Consider the following 24,079-nt stretch of genomic DNA (forward strand, 5'->3'; position numbering starts at 1 on the left):
AGCCGTGCGGCTTCCCGCCGTATGGTGGGGCGCGGTCCGCTGCCCGGTCGGGCCGCGCCGGCTGCCGGTGGAGGGCGGCCGCGGCACCTCTCTCTGGCTGCCTCTGGGTGTCTGGTGGTGACCGCCTCGGTGCTCGGGGGCCGCTCCGTGCAGGTGGAAGCACTCCGCGTTCCCCAGGCGCGTGGTCTCGTTAGCAGCGGGCTGCGCTCCCGTGCGTTGGAGCGGTGCATGGTAACGAGCGGAGAGCTCGGCTGAGGCAGCGGCAGCGGCAGGGAGAGGCTTCCCGGCTGGCCGGGGCGCCACAGACTCCAGCTCTATTCTCCTCCAGCTCTCCGAGCGTCGGCTGTGCACCGAGGCAGCAGCCCAGCAGCCTCCGGCAGGCACAGGGAGCTGCTCCTCCCCGTTGGAGCGAGGGTTAGGGCCAGCAGCGCCCCTGGGGCTGGGCTGGAAGTCCCTCTGTGCCTGGTGGAGGGACACCGCCGTCCCGAGCGAGCTGGGACTTCAGCCTGGTCGCTGGTGGTCAGCCTGGAGAGCTGTGTCGTGGTTGGATTTCCTCTGCCCTCAGCAGGAATCGGTTTGGTGGATGTGTGACCAGCTGCCTCATTAAACCCTTTAGTAATGATTAAGAGGCCTCCAAGCAGCTTCAGAAATAGCTTAAAGCTTACACAGTGTGTGGGCTGGGTGATGGGATTTCGTCTGGGGCACTAAGGAAGGCAAAGATCACATCGAGTGTCTCTTTTACTCCATTCTGGCAGTGTAAAACACCTTTGGAACGGGTGTAAATGAGTTGTGCTTTGGGGACTGGTATTCCAGGCTGTGTCACGTTTATTGCTGCGGTCAAGATCGTGCCCAGAGGGGCTGGGAATGCTGTTGGATGTGAGAGGCAGCAGCAAGGAAATACCAGCCAGGGCAGCAGCAGGTCACAGGCTGGAGGGAGGCTGAGTGCCAGGAGAGGGTGAAACCATCTCTGTTCCCTTGAGGTCTCCGAAATGTCACTCAGGAAGTGTTTTGAAATAAATAGGACTTGACCCCTTGAGCAAACTTCCTATTAAAAGGGAAGGGAGTTCAGGAGGTGCCTAGACCAAGTCTCTGCCTAGAGGAGAAACTTATCCTGCCTGGGGAGTCAAGCAAGAGAATGTTTTTACTGTAACTGCCCTGCCCCTGGTACTGAGTGGCAGCAGGGACCCCCGTTGCCTAGCCTTGGCTCTTCCCTATTGCCCTCGGGGAGCTGTACAGAGCTGCCCCTGCTCCCTCGGTGGGCAGGACTCAGTGACTGACTGAGTGACTGAGCACTCAGTTGAATGAGGGTAGAGGGCTGGAGGCTGGAATCCTGCTATCAGCCCTCTACATCTGGGCATGCTGCTGCCTGTTTCCATCAGTGTTCTTCTGTCTCATTTTCTCCTACCTCTGCTATTCCCCCCTGCGGTGTCCTGAGGCCGCTAGATTGGAGATGCCAGGCACGGTGTGAGGCAGGTCTGTGGCATTCCCTGGCTGCAGCTGCGAGCTGGGCAAAACCTGTAATTGCCTGAGAATGTGTTTGGGAAAGGGCCATTAGTGTCCCCGGGTGCCCAGCGGCCAGCATTAACTGCTGCAGCCTTAACGAGCTGCCGTCCTGAGCCAGCTGGACTGCTGCTGGTGATGTCAGTGAAGTCCTGACTGCATCCCGGATCCCTTGCCTGCCCTATTTACAGGCAAACACCACACGTGGTGCGTGGAGAGGATGTGGAGCCAGCAGGCAGAACGTGACACGTCTGACTCTGCTCTTTCAAACTGCTGCTGCTCGTTGGAGCCCTTGCATGGCTCAGTCTGGCAGAGACCTCTCCTGCACTCACAGGGAAAGGGAGAGCAGCAGCCAGCCCCAGCACGAGGGGTGCTGAGCAACTTCTTTTCTTGCTGATTCTGCAGCTTTGCTATAAAGAGCTGTGAAGATATTGAGAGAGGAGATGTTGTTAGGGGATTCACTCTGCCTCCTCTCCCTTTGCCCTCACTGTCAGCTCCAGTGGGTTACTAAACCACTGTCCTCCAGCTCACCAAGCCTCCACAGGTAGCCCATGTACAAGACTTACCCCCTGATACAGTGCTGCTGCTTGTCTGGTGCATCAGCCTTGCTCCCTTTGGAAACCAGACTAAATCCCAGTCTAAAAACCTGGTAAAGCCTCCAGAGGGGACTGGCAGTGACCAAACCCCCTTGGCCTGGGCTGTTCTTAGCACTGCAGGGCAGATGCAAAGGTTCCACTTACTTGGTTGTGTCTTGCACTGTCCTCTCACTCTGCTGCTGAGGAAAGAAGGCCACCTTCAGCCACCAGCAAGAGACCACCAGGCCCCTTCTCTGTCAAAGGCTGTGGGAAGGCTTTTGCTTGAAGAACACCAAATTGCCTTCCCCTCCCCAGGCTGCCAGTGAGCTCCTCTGCAGCACCTATCTCGTAAGCTCTGTTACCCTGCCGGATGCTGCCTTGCCTTTGCATCTCTCTGGCTCAGCAGCAAGGCTTGCAGGGCTGCTGTGCTGCCTGGCCTGGCTCCCAGTGCCCCGTGGGGAGGAGGTGGCCAGCACACAGATTTGCTTTCCATTTGTGTACTGTTTTTTTCCCCCTTGGTAAGCTAACTTCTTGGAGCCGTTTCCTGTTTCTGCCTGCTCTGTCTCAGAGAGCATCACTGCTGCTGCTTTAAGCCTTCAAAAGAATTCAGACATCCTCACTTTAACAGCAAGCAGTCTCCAGGGCTGTTGTGAGCTTGGGAGGTGATTTGTCTGGGCTCTTGTAGGCTGCTGCTCAGCAGCAGCAGCGTGAGGCTGTCTCACCGCCCGCTCCGGAATGCGGCCGATGTGTCACAGCCTGTTTGTGCCTCTCCCAGAGGAAGGTGCTCTGGAAGTCCCAGGGAGGCTGTTTAGTGGGTGCTGAACGGCCAGAGTCAGGGCAGAGGAACCCACGGAGGGTTCAGCCCGTGGCAGTGGGTCACTCTGGAGGGATTTCCTCTTACTCACCGGTGTGCTGCTGGGGTGGCGAGGCGGAGTGCCGAGCTGCAGCTGTGCTTCTGGTTGGTCAGGACTGGTTTGGGAGGGAAAGGTCCACAGAGAATCACAGAATCAGCCAGGTTGGAAGAGACCTCCAAGACCATCAAGTCCAACCGACCAGCCAGCCCTGTCTAATCAACCAGACCATGGCACCGAGTGCCTCATCCAGGCTTTCCTTAAGCACCTCCAGGAACAGTGACCCCACCACCTCCCTGGGCAGCCCATTCCAATGCCAATCTCTCTTTATGGGAAGAACTTCCCATAAAGGTCAGGCCTAAAATTCCCCCTGGCACAGCCTGAGACTGTGTCCTCTTGTTCTGGTGCTGGGTGCCTGGGAGAAGAGACCAACCCCCTCCAGGCTGCGGCCTCCCTTCGGGGGGTCAGAGGGGTGGTCTGAGGGCTGTGCTGACGCCAGCTGCTTTCAGCCCCTGCTGTGTTCTGCGGGCGTCGCTCTCGGGATGTCTTTGGTTGTTCATTTTCCCCTCGGAAAGCTCTGGGAGCCACAGCATCACCGAATGGCTCGGGGTGGAAGGTAGCTCGAAAGACCGTTTAGCTCCGAGCCCCTGCCCCTCGGTTCCTCGCAGCCCCTGGCACGGAGAGGGTGGCGCCAGGGCTCTCCCCGACGCCGCGGCTGAGCCTGGTACCGCAGCCGGCTCGGCTCGGTGCCCCGGGGCCGCTCCGCGCTGCCCTGCCCGGGTGCGCTGCGGGGCGGCCGTGCCGGGGCCGGGGCCGGTGTCGGCCCCGCGGTGCTGCGGGCGGAGCGGCACAGCCCCGCCCCGGGGCGGCGCAGCGCAGGCCCCGGCCGGCCCCATAAGGCCGCGGGCCGCCGGCCGGACCCAGCGCCCCAGCCGGGAGGGGCGATGCGGACGGCGACCGCCATGGACTGGGCCTGGGCCCGGGCTGCCCGCAGCTGCTTCTGCCTCTGCCTGCTGCTGGCCGTGCCCGGGCAGCCGCTCCGCGCGGGTGAGTGCCACGGCCCCGGCCCCGGCCCCGCCGCCCCTGCCCCCCCGAGCACGGCCCCGGCCCCGCCGCCCCTGCCCCCCGGCCCCGCCGCCCCTGCCCCCCGGCCCCGCCGCCCCTGCCCCCCGGCCCCGCCGCCCCTGCCCCCCCCGGCCCCGGCCTCTCCTTGTCGCCCGAGGAGGTTTCGCAGCCCATTCGCTGGGCTCGGCGCTGTCAGGGCCCGGCCTGGCCCCCAGGGCTGCAGGTGGAGTGGAAGCTTCCCCCCGGCCCCGGTTCCCTTTGCTGAGCGCTTGGGGCCCTGCCCGGCTGCCCCCGGCCGGCTCCGGTGCGGGACCGTGCGGGCAGGGGGATTCTCCCCTCTCCCCCCCCGGTGCGGGGCCGTGCGGGCAGGGGGATCCCCCCCCCGGTGCGGGGCCGTGCGGGCAGGGGGATCCCCCCCCCGGTGCGGGGCTGTGCGGGCAGGGGGATTCTCCCCGGTGCGGGGCTGTGCGGGCAGGGGGATTCTCCCCTCTCCCCCCCCGGTGCGGGGCTGTGCGGGCAGGGGGATTCTCCCCGGTGCGGGGCCGTGCGGGCAGGGGGATTCTCCCCTCTCCCCCCCCGGTGCGGGACTGTGCGGGCAGGGGGATTCTCCCCTCTCCCCCCCCGGTGCGGGACTGTGCGGGCAGGGGGATCCCCCCCGGTGCGGGGCCGTGCGGGCAGGGGGATCCCCCCCGGTGCGGGGCCGTGCGGGCAGGGGGATTCTCCCCTCTCCCTCCCTGGTGCGGGGCTGTGCGGACAGGGGGATCCCCCCCGGTGCGGGGCTGTGCGGGCAGGGGGATTCTCCCCCCTCCCTCCCTGGTGCGGGGCCGTGCGGGCAGGGGGATCCCCCCGGTGCCGCGGGGGTGTGGGGCAGGGTGCTGCGGGCGGTGACACAGCCTGGGCCCGGGGCGGGACCGGCTCTGCTGCTCGTCAGAGGGGTCGAGAGGACAGCAGGACCGCAGTCTGAACCCTGGAACTGGAGCAGCCGCGGGGCTGGGGGTGTCCCCGCACACCTGCTGGAGTCTGTGGGTGCCTGGGAACCCTGTGGCTTGCCCCAGCCCTCCTGTGCCAGGCCGGGCACTCTGCTGCCCAGATCTTATCAGCTGACAGTCCAGGAACAGGAGAGCCTCTGAAGCCTGTGCTGGAGTGGGCAGCTTCTCCCAAAACTGTGGGTGTGAGCAGGTCCTGGGCACAGCCCTGGCACTGGAGTGCCCAGGGGATGCTGTGTTGCTGTGCTGAGGTGGCAGGACACCCACATCGTGCCCTCTGCACCTCCAGGGATGCACGCAGGGCACGGTTTGGGTGGCCTCAGCCACCGCGGTGCCAGGGCACTGGCAGAGCTCACCCTCAGGAGGATGAGGCTGGGGCACAGCACAGTGCCCTTGCACAGGGCAGCCAGCGGGCACCGTGCTCTCTGTGGGCTCTTAGCAAGCTGTGCAGGAGCTGGAACCCTTCTGCTAATGGGCTGCATGCTGCTGACTGGTGTGCTGTGTGCCTGAGGGGCAGAAATGTCCTCTCTGCTGTTGTTTACCTCCTGCCCACGGGCCAGGTGCCCTGTGACGCTCCTGTGCTTGTCCTTAACGCACAGCCAGGGCTGCCTCCTGGAGGAGCCTTTCCTCAAACCACTGTGGATGCTTCCTGCTGGGCAGCAGTGCTCTTGGGTGAGGATCTCTCCCTGAGGGATGCTGTGCTGCCAGTCTCCTGCCTCTCACTTGCTGTGCTGCTCCTGGTGGGTGTGAGCTGCGTGCTGGACAGGAGCCCAGCTGTGGAAGGTGGCTTTGGCTCCTGGTGCTGGAGGCATCCTGGTGCTGGAGGCTGTGGTGCCAGCGTGTCCAGGAGCGAAGCCTTCGGTGGTGCCTCTCCAGCACTGTGGCTGTTTGTGCTTGCAGGGCAGTGGGTGGTGTTTTGAGGAGGGATGTTTTAGTTGCTACCCATGGGCAGGAGGACATGCAGGTTCCTGAGTGACTCCAGCTGCTCTTGCTCCCTGCCTCCTGAAGCCTTTGTCCCAGCTAGCGATGCCGCATCTGCCATGAGCCTCCTGCGTCTTGGCTGTGGGTGTGAAGGAGAAGGGAGAAGCAAGTCACCACTCTCAGTTTTGCAGCATCACAGAGTTCTTTGGGTTGGAAAAGAACTCATCCAGTCCAACCAGCAGCCCAACCCCACCATGGCCACCAAGCCATGGCCCCAGGTGCCATGGCCACACCTTGCTTGACCACCTCCGGGGATGGGGACTCCACCAACCGCTCGGGTTTGAGTTCCTGGGGAGATGCTGTGTTTGGTGAGCTCCTGAAAAGCCCAGCACTAGCATCAGCCCTGTTTCCCCAGATCTGGGACAATCATGCAGCAAAGAGGCTTTTGTGGTTATTTCCTCCATGTGAAGAGTGAGAAGAGGAAAGGAATTTCAGGGGCCCCGACGCTGCCTCTTGGAGAGCTTTGTTTCCCCAGAAAGGAAGTTGGAAAGTTGACTTCTGTGGCTGTGCAGGTCTGGGGCAGTCTCATTTCTCAAGCTCAGATTAAAATGGGAAGTTTATTTGCTCAGCTCCATTGAGAGGTCTGTGATGGAGCTTCTCTTGCCTGGCCTCCTTTGGTGGGCAGTGCAGAGGCAGAGACATCTCCAAGGAGAAGCTTTCCCATGAACCTCCCCTGGGTGAGGCAAGCTGACATCCCCACAGCTGTGAGGGGAGGAAGGAGTGGGCTGTGTGTGAAGAGCTGCTTCCCATGGGCAGGGCTGCCAGGGGTGCAGGGGGTTGGTCTCTTCTCCCTAGTGTCAGGTGATAGGAGAGGAAATGGCCTCAGATTGTGCCAGGGGAGGCTTAGGTTGGAGATGAGGAAAGATGTCTTTGCTGCCAGGGATTGGCACAGGCTGCCCAGGGGGGTGGTGGAGTCCCCATGCCTGGAGGTGGTCAAGAAATGTGTGGCCATGGCCCCTGTGGCTATGGTTTCATGGCCCTGGTGGGGTTGGGCTGTTGGTTGGACTGGGTGGTCTTGGAGGCCTTTTCCAACCCAAACAACTCTGTGATTCTGTGGCTCCAGGGCCACTGAGCCAGGAGGAAGGGTGTGCTGGGCAGGTTAGGTGCCCTGCAGCAGAGCACAGTGTGGCTTGGCTCTGTCTCTCCTTGTAAGAAGGTTCTGAGGTTCTGGCTGCTTAGAGAGTGCCAGGGGAGAGGGATTCCTTCTGGGGGGACCAGAGCAGCTGCTCTCTTGTGGCTTTAGAATGGGCAGGAGCAGTAGTGAGAGTCTAGACAGGAAACACTTACAGCATAGGTCAGGATTTCAGCAGGAGGGAGGTAAGGCTTTGCTGGGCAAGGTCTCTGGAGAGCAGCTCAGCACCCTCAGTGGTGCCCAGCACCCCAGGAAGCCGCTCAGAGAGGTGTCTTTCACCCTGCTTGAGTGTTAAACAAACCTGCAGGCCTGTCAGGCTCTGGGGAAACAGGAGCTGCAGCTTGGCTTCTGCTGAGCACAGACCTCACCTGCCAGCAGCAAGCAGGCTGAGAGCTTACCTCAGTGTCTGGAGAGCTGCAGCCTCCTGATGGCTTTCAGGCTCCCACATGCCATGAAATTCCTCCTGTGGACCTGGGGTGGGGAGGGGAAGGTGACTCACCTCTTCCTATGTGCCACCTTCCTATGTGCCTGGCAATTAATGGCAGGCTGTAATGAGACAAGATAAACCTAGCAGATGCACTTGGGTTGGCTTGGTGGTTGTTTTTTCCCTCTCTTTGGAGATGCTTCAGCTGGGGTCAGCCCAGGGATGGACCACAGGCAGCATGCTCAGCATGGGGAAGTGAAGGCTCCAGGGAGACCTCATAGCAGCCTTCCATCACCTGGAGGGGCTCCAGGAGAGCTGGTCTGGGTTGGAAGGGACCTTAAAGACACCTCCCACCAGCCTCATCCAGCCTGGCCTTGAACACCCCCAGGCAGGAGGCAGCCACAGCCTCCCTGGGCAGCCTGTGCCAGAGTCTCCCCAGCCTCACTGGCAAGAATTTCTTCCTCATCTCCAGTCTCAATCTGCCCTCTCCCAGCTCAAAGCCATTGTCCCTCACCCTGCCACTCCCAGCTTTTGTCCAGAGTCCCTGCCCAGCTCTCCTGGAGCCCCTTGAGGTGCTGGAAGGCTGCTCCGAGGTCTCCCAGGCTGAACAGCCCCAGCTCTCCCAGCCTGTCCCCACAGGGGAGGTTCTTCAGCCCTCTGAGCATCTCTCAGGATTTGTGTTCCTTGGCAGGGCAGAGGCTGTCCCCTTGTTGGAAGGTGGGAGGATGATGAGGGGCAGGGTTTCTGCTTGCCTTGTGCCTTTCATTGGCTCCCCCTGGGCTGGGCTGGTGCGCCCTGAGGGTGGCCAGCGGTGGCTGCCCTGTGCTGGCAGGCAGGCTGGGAACAGGCTGGCTGCAGAGGGAGGGTTGCTGCCATGGATGCTCCTGCTGGACAGAAGCTGCTGTCCTGGTGGGGCTGCTGGTGGGATGTGGAAAAGGACCCAGGGGTGCTGGTTGAGAGCCACCTGAGCAGGAGCCAGGGGGTGCCACGAGGAAGGGAAGAACAAAGGCTCGTACCTGAAATCACTTCCTGGGCTGGGGGGTGGTGAAGGGAGGGAAGGAGAGCAGAAAGCAGAGGGAGAACTGCTGGAGGGCACCTGCTGAAAGTTCTTGTCCTCTGGTGCCGTTGCTCTGAGGAAGCCTCTCAGAGTCCCAGCTCTTCCCAGAAGTCCCTCCCGGCGTTGCTGATGATTCACTGCCCTCTGCTCAGCCTGCAGGCGGCTGCCGGGGGGCCCTCTGCGTTCCAAGCACTGCCGAGCTTACCCCTGCCCTCTGCTGCTGGAGCGTGTCCTCAGGCAGCCGCTGGAGGCCTGTCCCGGTGTCACAGTGTCACAGTGTCCCGGCTGGCTGGAGGCTCCCAGTGCCAGGAGGCTGGCTGGAGGCTCCCAGTGCCAGGAGGCTGGCTGCTCTCTGGAGATTCCCAGTGCCAGGAGGCTGGCAGGAGGCTTCCAGTGCCAGGAGGCTGGCAGGAGGCTCCCAGTGCCAGGAGGCTGGCTGCTCTCTGGAGGCTCCCAGTGCCAGGAGGCTGGCTGGAGGCTCCCAGTGCCAGGAGGCTGGCTGCTCTCTGGAGGCTCCCAGTGCCAGGAGGCTGGCTGCTCTCTGGAGGCTCCCAGTGCCAGGAGGCTGGCTGGAGGCTCCCAGTGCCAGGAGGCTGGCTGCTCTCTTCCCCCTGCCTTGCAGTCAGGAAGCTGAGGCTCCTCTGATGAGCTCACCAATTCCATTGCCATGAGCTAGCCAAACCGTTGCTCTTAATCCTGCAGTCCTGGGTGAGCAACCTCCTGCTTGCCAGGGGAGCAGCTCCTGAGGCAGCAGAGGCAGGCAGTGGCTGGGGCAGGGGCAGGGCAGGTCCATGTGCAGTGTGGTGTTGTTGGGGAGCTGTGGCTGGCACTAGTCTGATGCCCTGGGAGGGAAGCTTGGCCTGCAGGTTTCTCTCTGCTGCAGAGGCTCTCTCTGATGTTGCTCATGCAAAGCATTTAGGAAGTGATCTGCAGAGAGGCTGCTTTGTGGCAGGAGTTTTGTTTCACCCCCCTTGCTTTTCTGAGGTCCTTAAGAGCTCTCTAAGAACCTTCCTGAGCAGCAGCAGCCTTGTGTCAGAGGTTTGGCTGCGGGGAGCAGGGCGAGGGCCTGAGCTCTGCTCTGCTGCTGGGAAGCACAGGACTGCTGGAGCCCCTGGAGGCTCAGCCACAGAGGTGGGACAGGAGCTGCTATGGTTCTGCAGCTTTGCTGTGCAGGACACCTGCTCCTGGCACTGCCTCTGTGTCCTTGAGCAAGCTCTGTGCTGACCTGCTTTGGGAAGTGCTCCCATTCCTGCTGCTGAAGGCTGGTGGTGGTGTAGCAGAGAGGTGCTTGGAAGACAGCACTTGGAGCTTGAAGCTGTCAGTTGTAACCACCTGGAGGTCTGGCTGAGAGCCTGTGTGACCTGTCCTGGATGACCCTGCTGTGGCAGGGGTTTGGACTCCACCATCTCCAGAGGTCCCTTCCACCCCCTGCCCCCCTGTGCTGTGTGTGTGATGTTTGGCCCTTTGCAAAAGCAATCCAAGTGTGCTTGGCTCTGAGACCTGCTCTGTGCCCCTCCTGTGTGCTCAGGACCCCTGGCTTGTTCTCTTTGGGTTCCAGGTCTGTAAATGCCTCTGGTTCCTTGGTGCTGTGTTGTCTCCTGTGAGTGTGTGGTGAGGACCCTGCCCTGTGCTGTGCTGCAGACCTGCAGCAAGCAGCCCAGGGATGAACTGGAGACCTGAGCTGGAGTCCTGGGCTGCCTCCTTCCTGCTGAGGGGGCTTGTCTTGAGACAGCCCTTTCCTCCCTGAGCCTTACCCTTCGGATTGCTTTGCTCCTTCCCCACTGTTTCTGTTCTGCTCCCCAGGTTTCCAGGAGGTTTCTGAGTTGTCTTCCTATGAAGTTGTCGTCCCTCAGAGGCTGGGGAGGGAGCGGCGAGAGGCCTCCAACGTCTCCTCAGCACAGGTGCTTACAATGCCTTCAGTTTAGGAGCTGCTTCCTGCTGAGGGCCACCCAGACCTGACCTGACCCTCACAAAACACAGGTCTCTCTCCTCTAGGAACAAACGAGAACCTGTCCATCCACCTTGAGCTGAGGGATGGTAAAGCCCTCCCTGCTCCAGAGGCTCAAGCTGCCAGAGTGCATTTGTGACCCAGGTGTGAAAGTTGCATGCTGAGGGTTGTTGAGCACTGGAGTGAGAGATGGAGAGGTGGTGGAATCATCAGCCTGGAACATGCTCAAAGTCTGGCTGGAGGAGGCCCTGAGCAGCCTGAGCCAGCTCTGCAGCTGGTCCTGCTTTGAGCAGGGGGGCAGATGACACAACCTCCAGCAGCACTTCCCAGCTTCTCTGCTGCAGCCTCCTAACTAAAGACTGCACCTTTCAAAGGACTTGGGTCAGACCTGCTGGCTTTAGTCACAAATCTTCCCAGCACTGGCAGGATTTAAGAGTAACAGGAATGCCTGGCACTCTCCCAGCTCCTGCTGGAGCACTGAGCATAGAGCTTAGGCCATTCAGCTCCTCCCCACAGGACCTGAGGACTCTCATTGCAGAGTGTAGCCCTTGGAGGTGGTGGCTCACTGAGAGTGTTCAGCAGTGAAACTGCATTGCTCTCTTCCAGTAACTGAGAGAGGTTTTTATTCTCTGGAAGGCTCAGCCACAAGGAGTAGGAAAACCACAGAGCTGTTTTGAAGCAGCTTCCTTCATGTGCCTCTCCCCAGTCCCTCAGGAGCAGATGCCAGGCTCCAGAGGTAGGGGCAGTTCTAAAATAGGCTTCAGGCTCAGCCACGTGTGGCTGTTGCTGCTCTGCTGCAAGCAGCAAGCCAGGGAAAGGAAAGGTTATCAGCTCAGTGTGTGGACATGGCAGTCCCTGGCTCTGCTGTGGCAGGAACCAGAGCAAATCCTGATGGCTGTGGCCAGTGTCTCCCTGTGAGGCCTCCTGGGCTCAGTGTCCTGGGAGCCGCTGCTGCTGGGGCCAGCACTGAGCCACCAGCGAGAAACAGCTGGGAGAGGCAGCTCAGGCTGAGAGCATTCTGCATCCCTCTTGGAGGTGCTGTGGCTGTCAGCTGCATCTCCAGCAGCTGGAGCTGTATCTGGAAAGGCTCAGAGCACAACTGGTCCCCAGTTGCAGGAGGTGACAGCAGTGCTCCCAGTGCTGAGGTCACACAGGGCTGAACTCCTGGGGATGTGTTCTTGTGTGGCAGGGCTGGAGCAGCTCTGCCCTGGGAGCAGGCTGAGGGAGCTGGGGGTGTTCAGCCTGGGGAAGAGAAGGCTCCAGGGGGACCTCAGAACTGCCTTGCAATAGCTGAAGGGATCCTGCAGGAAGGCTGCAGAGGGACTTTTCCTGAGGGTGTCTGAGCCAGGCCAAGGGGGAATGGTTGGAAGCTGAGGCAGAGCAGGGTTAGAGTGGAGCTGAGGAAGAAGTTCTTCAGCAGGAGGGTGCTGAGGCTCTGGAGTAGGCTGCCCAGGGAGGCTGTGGATGGCTTCTCCCTGGGGGTGTTCAAGGCCAGGTTGGATGAAGCCTTGAGCAACCAAGGGTAGCTGGGAGGTGTCCCTGGGAGGTCGCTGTAGCTGATCTCTGGGATCCCTCCCAGCCTAGGCCATTCTGTGATTCCAGAGGAGGTTTTTTCCATTAAGAGGAGTCAAATGCAATCATTTTTTGTCTGCAGGACCAGGTGTCCTATGCCATCAAGGTAGAGGGGAAGGAGTACACCATCCACCTGCAGAAGAACAAGTGAGTGCTGAACTGCCTTCTGTAATCAAATCCTGCTCCTCCTGGCCAAATCAGGAGCTGGCAGGGAGAGCTGAGGCTCTCGAGGCTTTGGGAGGAGTGTGGCTCCCTGCTGGCTCTGCAGAAGGGGATTGAGTCCCTGGGGCCTGAGTCCCTGGGGCCTGGCCAGCAGCCAGGAAGCTGAAGTGCTGCAGCCAGCCCTGGTGATCCCCTCAAAAGAAGGAAGCAGCAGGTTGCTCAGGGGGATCTGGGGCATGGCAGAGATAACTCTCTCCGCTCACAGCTGAAGGTCAACAAACTCAGCTGCACTGCAAGCAAACAGTTTTGCTTTCTTCAGGGGTTTGTTTATTGTTTTGTTGGGGTTTTTTTCCTGTCTCAGTGGCAGAGGAACACTTAATAAATGAGGAAGCTGACTTCATATCCCAGGCCTTGACAGCCATAAGTGCCAGACAAAACAGGAGTTGTCTGCCTTGAGCTTCATTTTGAAGGAGCTGCTTGCAGCAGCAGCAAGTTACCACTCCTCAGGCTGTTGCTTCTCCCAAGTGCCCTCCTGACAGACAGGAGGCAGAAGCAGTGGAATGGACAAGCCCCTGGGGATCTCCAGCTGCCTCTTGGCAAGGCCTGCCCCTCAGCAGCGTGGGAAGGCAGCTCCTGTGTGGCAGGGGCTGTGCCCCGGGGGCAGCAGGCTGGGCCGTGGGAGGCTTCCTTCCCCAAGTGGGGAGGAGAGGTCAGGTGCAGCAGGGCTGAGTGCTGCCTCTCTTCTTTGTGTCATGCTTTATTCTGCATGGCAGCAAAGCTTCAGCACAGCTGAGAGAGGTGTGAGGCTTGCTTCACTTAGCCAGGGGCAGGGGCTTGGGGTCAGGAGACTGCCAGTTCCACACTTGTGATCTCTTGGACTGTGCTGGGGGAAAGCACAGCTCCTCTCTTAATTTGGAGGGGATTTCCTTGGGGATGCTTCCTTATCCAACTGACATATTGATGAGGCTTTAGGATCTGCCCTGTGCCACAGGCAGGGAGTGATTTGCCATTGTCTTCCTTCTCCCCTCCTGTGCAGAGAACTGCTGCCCAAAGATTTCACTGTTTATACCTACAGCGAGGAGGGGAAGTTGCAATCTGACTATCCAGATGTCCAGGTAGGATTTCTTTCTTCTCATCCCTTACTAAAGGTGCCTTGAGCTCTGAATCCCTGCAGGATGAGGGAGTCAGGACATGACAGCACTGTTAGACCTCTGCACTCCTGCTGCTGAGGAGCCTTGAGTTTGAAGCTTGTCACAGGCCTGTGTTTGCTTGGCTGGAGGTGATTAAAAGCTGCTTCTCTCTGGGAAAGAAATGCTCTGTTGTTTGTCAGGTACAGAGGCACAGAATCATGCAGCTGTTTGGGTTGGAAAAGGTCTCTAAGATCATCCAGGCCAACCAGCAACTCAGCACCACCATGGCCCCAGGTGCCATGGCCACAGGGTTCTTGAACAGCTCCAGGCATGGGGACTCCACCAACTGCCTGCTCCTGCTGGCCACACTCTGGCTGCTGTGGCAGGTGCCTGTCATGTCCCTGCCAGGGAGAGGACATGTGAGAGTCAGCCTTGCAGGGCTGTTTTCTAGCAGACTGAGTGTGGTGATTTGGCCCAGATCAGTAGGGAGGGGCTGTCCTCAGAATATTTGAGGCAGGGTGGAGGACAGAGCTTCAGAGCTGGGTGGCTCACCGTCAAGAAATGCAGTTACTGGCTCACAGAATGGATTGGGTTGGAAGGGACCTTTAAACTTGTCCAGTTCCAACCCCCCTGCCATGGGCTGGGACACCTCCCCCCAGCCCAGGCTGCTCAAGGCCTCATCCAGCCTGGCCTGGAACACCTCCAGGGAGGGGTCAGCCACAGCCTCCTTGGCAACCTGTGCCAGTGGCTTCCTGCTTACTGCAGTGGGGTGCAGTAGATGACCTTTAAAGGTCCCTTCCAACCCAGTGCATTCTGTGGTTCTGTGGCTCTCAGGGTGGAGGTGCAGCCAGCCAGAGCTCCCAGTGGGTGTGCAACACCTGTGGGAGGTGTGTGTGTAACCTGCCCTTGTTCTCCCACCCAGGATCACTGCCACTACCAGGGATATGTGGAGGGGAGCCTGGATTCTGTGGTTGCTGTCAGCACCTGCTCAGGGCTCAGGTAGCACAACTCCTCCTTTGTGTTCCCTTTGTCACCTGAGTCACAGCTTGCTGAGCCTGAAACAAAACTCCTGCTCTGATGTTTAACTGCTGCTCAGCCAGGCAGGGAGGGATGGGCCAGGGCCAGGCTGCAGCCTGTCTGTGGTGCCTTTATTCACACAGCTCAGAGCCACTTGCAGTGGCATTAAGCAAGCTGCAGTTTGTCAGCAGGGTGAAGCTGTTCTCTGACACAAGCTTTGGCTGCTTCTCTGCCTTGGATGGATGCTCACTCCAGGGAGCAGCACGTGGTGTCAACAAGAAGAGTCAAAGCCCAGGCTGCACTTTTTGCCCCTCAGGCTTCTGCACATGCACTTTGCTGGGCAGTTTTCCCTGCTTTCAGCTAATTTCCTTGTCCTTGGAGGCTTGGGGTTTTTTGGCAGTGCCGTGTCAGGCACCACAGTGGCAGCAGGAGCTGACCTGAGGCATTTCTGCTCAAGGCCTGGGGCTGAGCTTTTGGGCAGTGCAGACTCCTTCAACAATGTAGTGTGCTTGGGGAGGCCCTGCCCTGGGAGCAGCTGTGCTGAGGCTTGACATGAGGCACATCATGCTGCAGGGAGTGAGAGGGAGCCATGCCTTTGGTTAGCCAAGAAGAATTGCTCCTTTCTCTGCTGTACAAATCTGGGTGACCTCCCTCTGGGCTTAAGGCAAGAGTTCCTCACACACTCTCCCCCATCTTAGGGGCTTGGTGACCATAGGGAACACCACCTATGGCATTGAGCCCATGGGTTCCTCTGCTGGCTCTGAACACATCTTGTATCGACTGGAGGACGTCAGGCAGGAGCCCAGCACCTGTGGAGTGGCCACTGGAGAGCAGGCAAAGGACCATGCAGAGGGGAGTCACCACCCCAGCATGACCCAGCTGCTGCGGGTGAGTGCTCCACTCTTCTCTCCCCACCGTGCATTTTGGGAGGGCTGGAAGCAGCTTATCAGCTTCCCTGGGGCTTAACACATACCTCAAAGCTTTGGGATTCAGAGGGCTTCCTGTGCTGCTGCAGACCTCAGCTGCCCCCAGGGAGCAGCTGCACTTCCCTCCTGCTTCTGCGCGCCGCGGCGAGGGCGGTGAGCTGGGGCCACGGAACCAGGGACCCCCAGGAGCATCTGAGGCAGCCAGGGATGATCATGGGCAGAGCTTCTGAAGGCAGGAGCACTCACTGGAGAGGCTCCTTGCCCCTTGTCCTGTCACAGGACACCACCACAGAGAGCCTGGCCTCTTCTTCTTGCTCTCCACCCTTCAGATGTTTGTAACCATCACTAAGACCTCCTCTCAGCCTTCTCTTCTCCAGACTAAGCAGCCCCAGGGCTCTCCCTTTCCTCCTCAGACAGATGTTCCAGGCCCTTCATCATCCTCATAGCCTCTGTTGGACTCTCTCCTGCATATCCCTGTCCCTTTTGAACTGGGGAACCCAGGACTGGGCACAGTACTCCAGATGTGGTCTTACTGGGGTAGAGTAAAGGAGGAGAACCTGCTGGCCACAATTCCTCATGCAGCCCATGGGCCTTCATGGGCAGAAGGGCACAGTGCTGTGCCATGGAGAAGGCTCTGTGCAGCTGAATTTGAGTGTGAACCACAGGGAAGTCATCCTTCTGTGGGAGTCTTGCTTTTGGCTTCCTGTCATCTTGGCAGGGTGTTCCTGGGGTGTGTCCCAAGCCATGCCTTGGATCAAGTGAAATCTGACAGTGTCTTGGAGCTTCTTTGTTTACCCTCGAATGCAAACTGAAGTTGGCTAAAATGCTTTGCTGTTTTCTGCAGAGGAAGAGGGCAGTCCTACACCAAACAAGATATGTGGAGCTGTTCATAGTGGTGGACAAAGAGAAGGTGAGGACTGGGTGTTGCTTTCCTTTCTTTCTCCCCAGGGGGTGGCTTGGAAAGTCCTTGGGTCTTCATGACTGGTTGAAAGGCTTCAGCCAAGGCTGTGCTAATCTGCCAGCCTGCAAGTGAGCAAACACCTTCTGTGCAGTGCTTTCCATGGGGAGAGTCAACTATCAGAGAGGCAGAGTAAGCATCTGAGGAAAACATCTTGGGCTGGTGGTGCAACCCCCTTGAGCAGCATCTCCTTGACAGGAGGCCTGGAGGCAGCCCAGAGCAGTTCTCATGTTCCTGGTTTTACAGTTTGGGCTTTTCCTCCCTTTTTCCTAGCTCTTGTCTTCATCTTTTCCATGACTGAGTTTCTTTGTCTTGCAGTTTGAAGACTTTGGGAAGAGTGAAACAGAAGTAAGAGAGCACATGGTGCAGCTGGCAAACTTCCTGGACAGTGTAAGTCAAAGCTACCCTGCAGCACCCTGCAGCTCTGGGCACTTGGCTCAACTTCCACCCCGGGAAGCTCCACCTCCCCTCTGCTGACACTGCTTTGATGAGAGTGAGATGAAGGTTTTGAGCAAGCCAGGAGCCAAAGCTCTTCCTTGGCTGTTGTGTTGCTGCCTGCTGGAGTCGTGCCCGAGGAGCAGGGCTGCAGAGCGGTGCAGGAGTTGCTGGCTGGGCTTTGGCCAGTGCATTGCTGTGAAAGCTTCTCCAGCTCCAAACTCACCTGCAGGTCATCAGACTCGAGAATGGGAGAGGGTCCAGAGGAGGCCACAAAGATGAGCAGAGGGCTGGAGCACCTCCCCTATAGGGACAGGCTGGGAGAGATGAGGCTGGAGAAGAGAAGGCTCCAGGGAGACCTTAGAGCAGCCTTCCAGTATCTGAAGGGCGCCTGGGGGAAGGCTGGGGAGGGGCTGTATAGAAGGGCTTGGAGTGAGAGGATGAGGAGCAATGGCTTGAAACTGGAGCAGGGCAGGGTTAGGTTGGACACCAGGAGGAAGTTCTGCATAGGGAGGCTGGTGAGAGACTGGAGCAGGCTGCCCAGGGCTGTGGTTGAGGCCCCATCCCCGGAGCCACTCAAGCTCAGCCTTGCTGTGGCCCCGGGCAGCCTGCCGTGGCCCCGGGCAGCCTGCTGTGGCCCCGGGCAGCCTGCTGTGGCTGGAGCTGGCCCTGCCGCTGCAGGGCTCGGGCAGGATGGCCTCGGAGGGACGCGGTGTGCGGCCGTGCCTTCCGACGCCGCTCTCCCTGGCTGTGCCTCCCAGATGTACCTGGCGCTGAACATCCGCATCGTGCTGGTGGGGCTGGAGATCTGGAAGCTGGAGAACAGCATCAGCACCGCGGGGGCGGCCGGCGACGTCTTGGCCAACTTCGTCCAGTGGCGCGAGAGGAACCTGGTGCTGCGCCGGCGGCACGACAGCGCCCAGCTCGTCCTGTGAGTGCCCTGCCCTCCTCAGCGCCCGCCCTGCCCTCCTCAGTGCCCTGCCCTGCCCCCCTCAGCGCCTGCCCTGCCCTGCCCCCCTCAGCGCCTGCCCTGCCCTACCGTCCTCAGCCCCTGCCCTGCCGTCCTCAGCACCCTCCCTGCCCTCCTCAGCGCCTCAGCTCCCAGCCTGGCTGCCCTGCTGCCCGTGGGGAGCCCGGAGCTGCCGCTGCCTGCTGCCGACCTCGGCAGCTTTGGGAGGGTCTCTGTCACACTTCCGGCTCGGGGCCCTTGCTGCTCTCTTGACAAAGAAGATTTGAGGGCTTGGGTTTGCTCTGCCACCTGCCCTGCAGTGCTTGTGGTGTGCTGGGGGAAGGCTCCACTCAGAGAGTCCTGATGGGGAAGGGAAGGCAAGGCAAAGCAAGGCAGCTTGGTGTAACACACCGTGGGAACTCCATACAAGTCCTTCATCAGGGTTATCTGAGTGGAAACTGCATGCAACACAACATGCAGACTGCATGCAACATGGGAACTTCATGCACCGTGACGTGGAGACTGCAGGCAGCTCCTCTGTCAGGGCTACCTGAATGCAAAGTGCATGCACGGGGGCTGCGTGCAACACGGGGGCTGCGTGCACCATGGCACGGGGGCTGCATGCACCACAGGGGCTGCATGCACCACAGGGGCTGCATGCACCACGGCACGGGGGCTGCATGCACCACAGGGGCTGCATGCACCATGGCATGGGGACTGCATGCACCACAGGGGCTGCATGCACCATGGCATGGGGGCTGCATGCACCATGGCGTGGGGGCTGCATGCACCACAGGGGCTGCATGCACCACGGCTTGGGGACTGCATGCACCATGGCACGGGGGCTGCATGCACTACAGGGGCTGCATGCACCATGGCATGGGGGCTGCATGCACCACGGGGACTGCATGCACCACGGCACAGGGGCTGCATGCACCACGGCACAGGGACTGCATGCACCACGGCACAGGGACTGCATGCACCACGGCACAGGGGCTGCATGCACCGCGGCACGGGGGCTGCATGCACCGCGGCACGGGGGCTGCATGCACCACGGCACAGGGGCTGCATGCACCGCGGGGGCTGCATGCACCACGGCACAGGGACTGCATGCACCACGGCACAGGGACTGCATGCACCGCGGGGGCTGCATGCACCGCGGCACAGGGACTGCATGCACCGCGGCACGGGGGCTGCATGCACCACGGCACAGGGACTGCATGCGACACGGGGGCTGCATGCACCACGGCACAGGGACTGCATGCACCGCGGCACAGGGACTGCATGCACCGCGGCACAGGGACTGCATGCACCGCGGCACGGGGGCTGCATGCACCACGGCACAGGGACTGCATGCACCGCGGCACGGGGGCTGCATGCACCGCGGCACGGGGGCTGCATGCACCGCGGCACGGGGACTGCATGCACCGCGGGGGCTGCCCCCAGCACAGCGTAAAGCCTTGCAGGGCACGTGGGACAGGAAAGGAACCAAATGGGAGAGAATCCTTTTTCCCAACTGATGGATGGCTCCTTGCCAGGGTCATCTGGTTGGGTTTAAGCCCTCCAGGGCCTTTCCCACTTGAACTCCCTGCCTGCTGCAGGGCATGGCTTTGGAATGGGGGAAAAGTGATCCTGCAGTTGGAATGCAGGAGCCAGCTGCACAGGTTGAGCTCTTGAGATGTGGCATTAGTGTTGCCCTGTGTCCTTAAGCTGGCAGGCAGCCTCCTGAGCTGTCATCCCTGCCCTCCTTCCAGGACATGTGTCCCTGGACACTTCCCTCTCCTGCAGACAGCACAGCCCTTGGGAAGTCACTGCCCAAGGCAGGGAACAGGGAATGGGCTGGAATGAGGGTCACAGCCCAGCTGCCCCTGGCAGAGTGGTTGCTCCCTTGCCTTCCATCAGTGTCCAGGTGATGGGAGTGAAATGGCTGAAAAACCTTCTCAAGCCCTTGAAAGTGAAGTGTGGTGCTGAGTGCCTGAGCTGTGAGGGCTCTGTAGAAGCCAAGAGCAATGGGAGGAAGCTGACAAGGGAAGAAATCTCTGCACTGGGCAGCAGGGCAAAGGCAGCCAGCAGCCAGTGGAGACAAAATGGGCTCAAGGGTGGACCCAGGAGCTCCTCAGATTGAGAGAGGCTCAGAGGATCCTGGAAAGGACTCCAGCTGTCAACCCAGGCCACCAAGGCCCTTCTGCCACAGGTTCATAGGATGGGTTGGGTTGGAAGGGACCTTAAAGCTCATCCAGTTCCAACCCCCTGCCATGGGCAGGGACACCTCCCACTAGAGCAGCTTGCTCAAGGCCCTCTGCCCAGCCTGGCCTTGTTGGAAGGTGTGGGAGAGGCTCTGCAAACTCTTAACTGAGCAAAGAGCTGTGAGCAGAAGGGTAAAGCTGACCTGGCAGCTCCTGGCACTGCCCTTCATAGCCAGTACTGGACAGCTGCAGGGGCAGTGTCCTGTGTCCCACCAGCAGAAGCAGCAGCTGGACTGTGTCTCTGTGCCCCCAGGCTGATTGTCCTTCCTCTCTCTGCCCTTGCCTGCAGGAAGAAGGGGTTTGGTGGCACAGCTGGGATGGCCTATGTTGGGACAGTGTGCTCCAAGAGCCATGCAGGAGGCATCAATGTGGTGAGAGAGCTTCACTCACGCTGTGAATGTGACCAAGATCAGAGGTTTTGCCCTCCAGAAGCCTTCTTGGGAGGGCAGATTCTTTAATAAGAAGCCTGAGGTGGCTTAGTGGAGGCTTTTATGTGGCCCTCAACCATCTCTGGTACTTCTGTGATACCTGCAGCACAGCTTCTCTGTAGCCTGCATCATCTGCTCAGCCTCCTCCTCCTCAGGGTGCAGCACTGGTGAGAAGGGGACAGGATTAGGAGCATGTGGGAGCTGTGGCTCTGTGCTCTGGTGTCTGCCTGCCTTGCTCAGTTGTGAACTCCTGGGGCAGTGCTGGTTGAGTGCCCTCCTTGTGTGAGCTCAGAGTGCTCATGAGCCACTCCCAGTCACCTTGTGCTCCTGCACTGGTGACAGAAGGCCTGGAGTTTGTGTTTCAGGAGGTTTGGGCTGGTGTGGAGAGCTGAGGGGGTCAGGCAGTGTCCCAGCGTGGTCATGGAACCCCTGGATGGGCAAAGGGCCTTAAAGATCATCCAGTTCCTGACTGATGGCCATGGGCAGGGACACCTCCCACCAGCCCAGGTTGCTCAAGGCCTCATCCAGCCTGGCCTTGGACACCCCCAGGGAGGGTGCTGCAGGCTCTTGCTGCTGAACAAGGGGCAGGCAGAGGGTTGGGAAGCAGCCACAGTTGGTCTGCAGGTCCTGCTAACGCAGAGCCGGGGTGAGGGAAGAGGGCTGGGCAGCAGCTCCCTCAGGACAGAGCTGCCTGCTGACTTCTGGCCTGGTCTGTGCAGTTTGGCAGGATCAGCATCCAGATGTTTGCATCGATCATGGCTCACGAGCTGGGCCACAACCTGGGCATGAACCACGACGACGAGCGGCCCTGCCACTGCGGCGCCGCCAGCTGCATCATGAGCTCCGGCACCTCGTGAGTGCTCACGGCAGGGCCTGGGGGCAGGCCTGGGGGCTCCCTGGGGCTGGGCTGGGGGCTGAACTAGGGGCTCCCCAGGGCTGGGCTCAGGGCTGCCCAGGGCTGGGCTCAGAGCTCTCCAGGGCTGGGCTGAGGGCTCCCCGGGGCTGGGCTCAGGGCTGGGCTGAGGGCTCCCCGGGGCTGGGCTCAGGGCTGCCCGGGGCTGGGCTGAGGGCTCCCCAGGGCTGGGCTCAGAGCTTCCCGGGGCTGGGCCCAGGGCTGGGCTCAGAGCTCCCTGGGGCTGGGCCCAGGGCTGGGCTCAGGGCTGGGCTGAGGGCTCCCCGGGGCTGGGCTGAGGGCTGGGCTGAGGGCTGGGCTGAGGGCTCCCCGGGGCTGGGCTGAGGGCTCCCCAGGGCTGGGCTGAGGGCTCCCCAGGGCTGGGCTCAGGGCTCCCTGGGGCTGGGCTCAGGGCTCCTCAGGGCTTAGCTTCCACAGGCTGCTTCCTTCTCTTCCTAGAACCCCAGAATCATTAAGGTGGGAAAACATCTCAGAGCTCACCAAGTCCAACCTTCCACCTAACAACTCTGTGGCCCCAGGCCACACCTTGAGTCCTGTGTCCAGTTCTGGGCTCCTCAGTTTAGGAAGGAGGTTGAGCTGCTGGAAGGTGTCCAGAGAAGGGCAACAAAGCTGGGGAGGGGTCTGGAGCACAGCCCTGTGAGGAGAGGCTGAGGGAGCTGGGGTTGCTTAGCCTGGAGAAGAGGAGGCTCAGGGGAGACCTTCTTGCTCTCTACAACTACCTGAAGGGAGGTTGTAGCCAGGCAAAGGTTGGTCTCTTCTCCCAGGCACCCAGCACCAGAACAAGAGGACACAGTCTCAAGCTGTGCCAGGGGAGGTTTAGGCTGGATGTTAGGAAGAAGTTCTACACAGAGAGAGAGATTGCCCTTTGGAATGGGCTGCCCAGGAAGGTGGTGGAGTTACCATCATTGGAGGTGTTCAGGAGGAGACTTGATGGGGTGCTTGGTGCCATGGTTCAGTTGATTAGGTGGTGTTGGATTGGTTGATGGGTTGGACACGACGATCTTGAAGGTCTCTTCCAACCTGGTCTATTCTATTCTGGTCTATTCTATTCTATTCTATCCTATCTGCTCCTTCTTCAGCACCTCCAGGCATGGGGACTCCACCACCTCCCTGGGCAGCCTGTGCCACCCCCTGACCACTCTGGCAGCGCAGAAATGTTTCCTCACCTGCAATCTAACCCTGCCCTGCAGCAGCTTGGGGCCAGTTCCTCCTGTGCTGTTGCTAATTTCCAGCCTCATGTCTACCTCCTGTCTCTGCAGCCACCAGCTGTAGGGAGCACTGGGGTCTCTCCTCAGCCTCCTGCTCTTCAGGCTAAACCATCCCAACTCCCTCAGTCTCTCCTCACAGGGCTGTGCTCTCCTCAGCCTCTCCTCACAGGATCTGCTCTCCAAACCCCTCACCCCTCTGAGTACTTCCCCCCTGCAGCTGGTGGGGAAAGCAGAGGGGTGCAAACCGAGGGGGTGCCTGTGGGGTGGCTCAGTGTAAAGACAAGCTCCATGGTCTCTGTTGCAGAGGATCAATGAACTTCAGCAGCTGCAGTGCAGAGGACTTTGAGAAGCTGACTCTCAACAAAGGTGGGAGCTGCCTGCTCAACATGCCCAGGCCTGATGAGACCTACAGCGTCCCCTACTGCGGGAACGGGCTGGTGGACGCCGGGGAGGAGTGTGACTGTGGCTCACCCAAGGTGTGTGTGTGTGTGTGTGTGTCACAGGCTGGCCTGCTGTGGCCCTGGCTGGGCAGGGGGCTGCAGGGGTGGGCTTCTTGTCACTCAGAGCTTCTCTCTTCCCAGGAGTGTGAGCGTGATTCCTGCTGTGAGCCAGGGACGTGCAGGCTCCGCCCCGGAGCCGAATGTGCTTACGGCGACTGCTGCAGGAACTGCAGGGTAAGAGGCTCAGCAGGAGAGCCATGGGAGGGCATCATCCTGTGTGCCCAGCACCCACCTGAGGTGTACTCTGGAGGAGGCTGAGGGAGACCTCATTGCTCTCTACAGCTCCCTGAAGGGAGGCTGGAGCTGGGGGGGGTTGGGCTCTGCTCCCTAGGATGAGGTGATAGAAGAGAGGGAATGGCCTGAAATTGTGCCTGGGGAGGCTTAGCTTGGGGATGAGGGAAATTTTCTTTGCTGCCAGAGCAGTCAGGGCCTGGCAGAGGCTGCCCAGGGAGGTGGTGGAGTCCCCATGCCTGGAGGGGTTCAGGAAGCTTCTGGCCGTGGCACCTGGGGCCAGGGTTTGGTGTCCACGGTGGGGTTGGGCTGCTGGTTGGACTGGGTGAGCCTGGAGGCCTGCTCCAGCCCCAGCAGCTCCCTGGTGGTGTGCCAGGGGCAGGCTGGGGTCTCCTCCCTGCTGATGTGGTTTCCCTGCCCTCCGCAGCTCCTGCCCGGCGGCACGGAGTGCCGGGCGCGCAGCGGCGAGTGCGACCTGCCCGAGTACTGCAACGGCAGCTCCCCCTTCTGCCAGCCCGATGCCAGCGTGCAGAACGGGCACCCCTGCCACCACCAGCAGGCCTACTGCTACAACGGCCTCTGCCAGCACCACGACGCCCAGTGCCAGCACATCTTCGGCTCCAGTAAGGCCGAGCGCCGTGCCGGGGCCGCGCCGGGCTGCCGGGGCGCTCCCAGCCGGGGGCTGCCCCTCCGGAGCAGAGCTGAGCTGTGCTGCCTAGGCCCTGGCTGGGGTTGCTTAGCCTGGGCAGGAGGAGGCTCAGGGGAGGCCTGCTGGCTCTCTGCAGCTCCCTGCAGGGAGGTTGGAGCCAGGTGGGGGTTGGGCTCTTCTCCCAGGCACCCAGCACCAGAACAAGAGGACACAGTCTCAAGCTGTGCCAGGGGAGG

General features: G+C 60.6%; 1 protein-coding gene across 1 annotated transcript in view; it reads left to right on the plus strand.

Annotated features, from left to right (window-relative positions):
• Positions 1-3,825: 3,825 nt before the first annotated feature.
• The window catches only part of ADAM9 (ADAM metallopeptidase domain 9), a 31,182-nt gene continuing 10,928 nt past the window's right edge, over positions 3,826-24,079 (plus strand). The window contains exons 1-14 of the mRNA XM_068156762.1: positions 3,826-3,973; positions 10,375-10,472; positions 12,174-12,238; positions 13,290-13,368; positions 14,306-14,382; positions 15,099-15,288; positions 16,171-16,236; positions 16,603-16,674; positions 17,481-17,650; positions 20,204-20,285; positions 21,062-21,195; positions 22,768-22,939; positions 23,045-23,137; positions 23,622-23,817. Coding sequence (XP_068012863.1) covers positions 3,871-3,973; positions 10,375-10,472; positions 12,174-12,238; positions 13,290-13,368; positions 14,306-14,382; positions 15,099-15,288; positions 16,171-16,236; positions 16,603-16,674; positions 17,481-17,650; positions 20,204-20,285; positions 21,062-21,195; positions 22,768-22,939; positions 23,045-23,137; positions 23,622-23,817 — 1,597 coding nt within the window. The 5' untranslated portion in view covers positions 3,826-3,870. The remainder of the gene's footprint in view (positions 3,974-10,374; positions 10,473-12,173; positions 12,239-13,289; positions 13,369-14,305; positions 14,383-15,098; positions 15,289-16,170; positions 16,237-16,602; positions 16,675-17,480; positions 17,651-20,203; positions 20,286-21,061; positions 21,196-22,767; positions 22,940-23,044; positions 23,138-23,621; positions 23,818-24,079) is intronic.

Source organism: Melanerpes formicivorus, unplaced genomic scaffold (assembly GCF_026170545.1).
Source record: "Melanerpes formicivorus ecotype bairdi unplaced genomic scaffold, bMelFor1.0.p_v2 SCAF_34, whole genome shotgun sequence".
Taxonomy (NCBI): domain Eukaryota; kingdom Metazoa; phylum Chordata; class Aves; order Piciformes; family Picidae; genus Melanerpes; species Melanerpes formicivorus.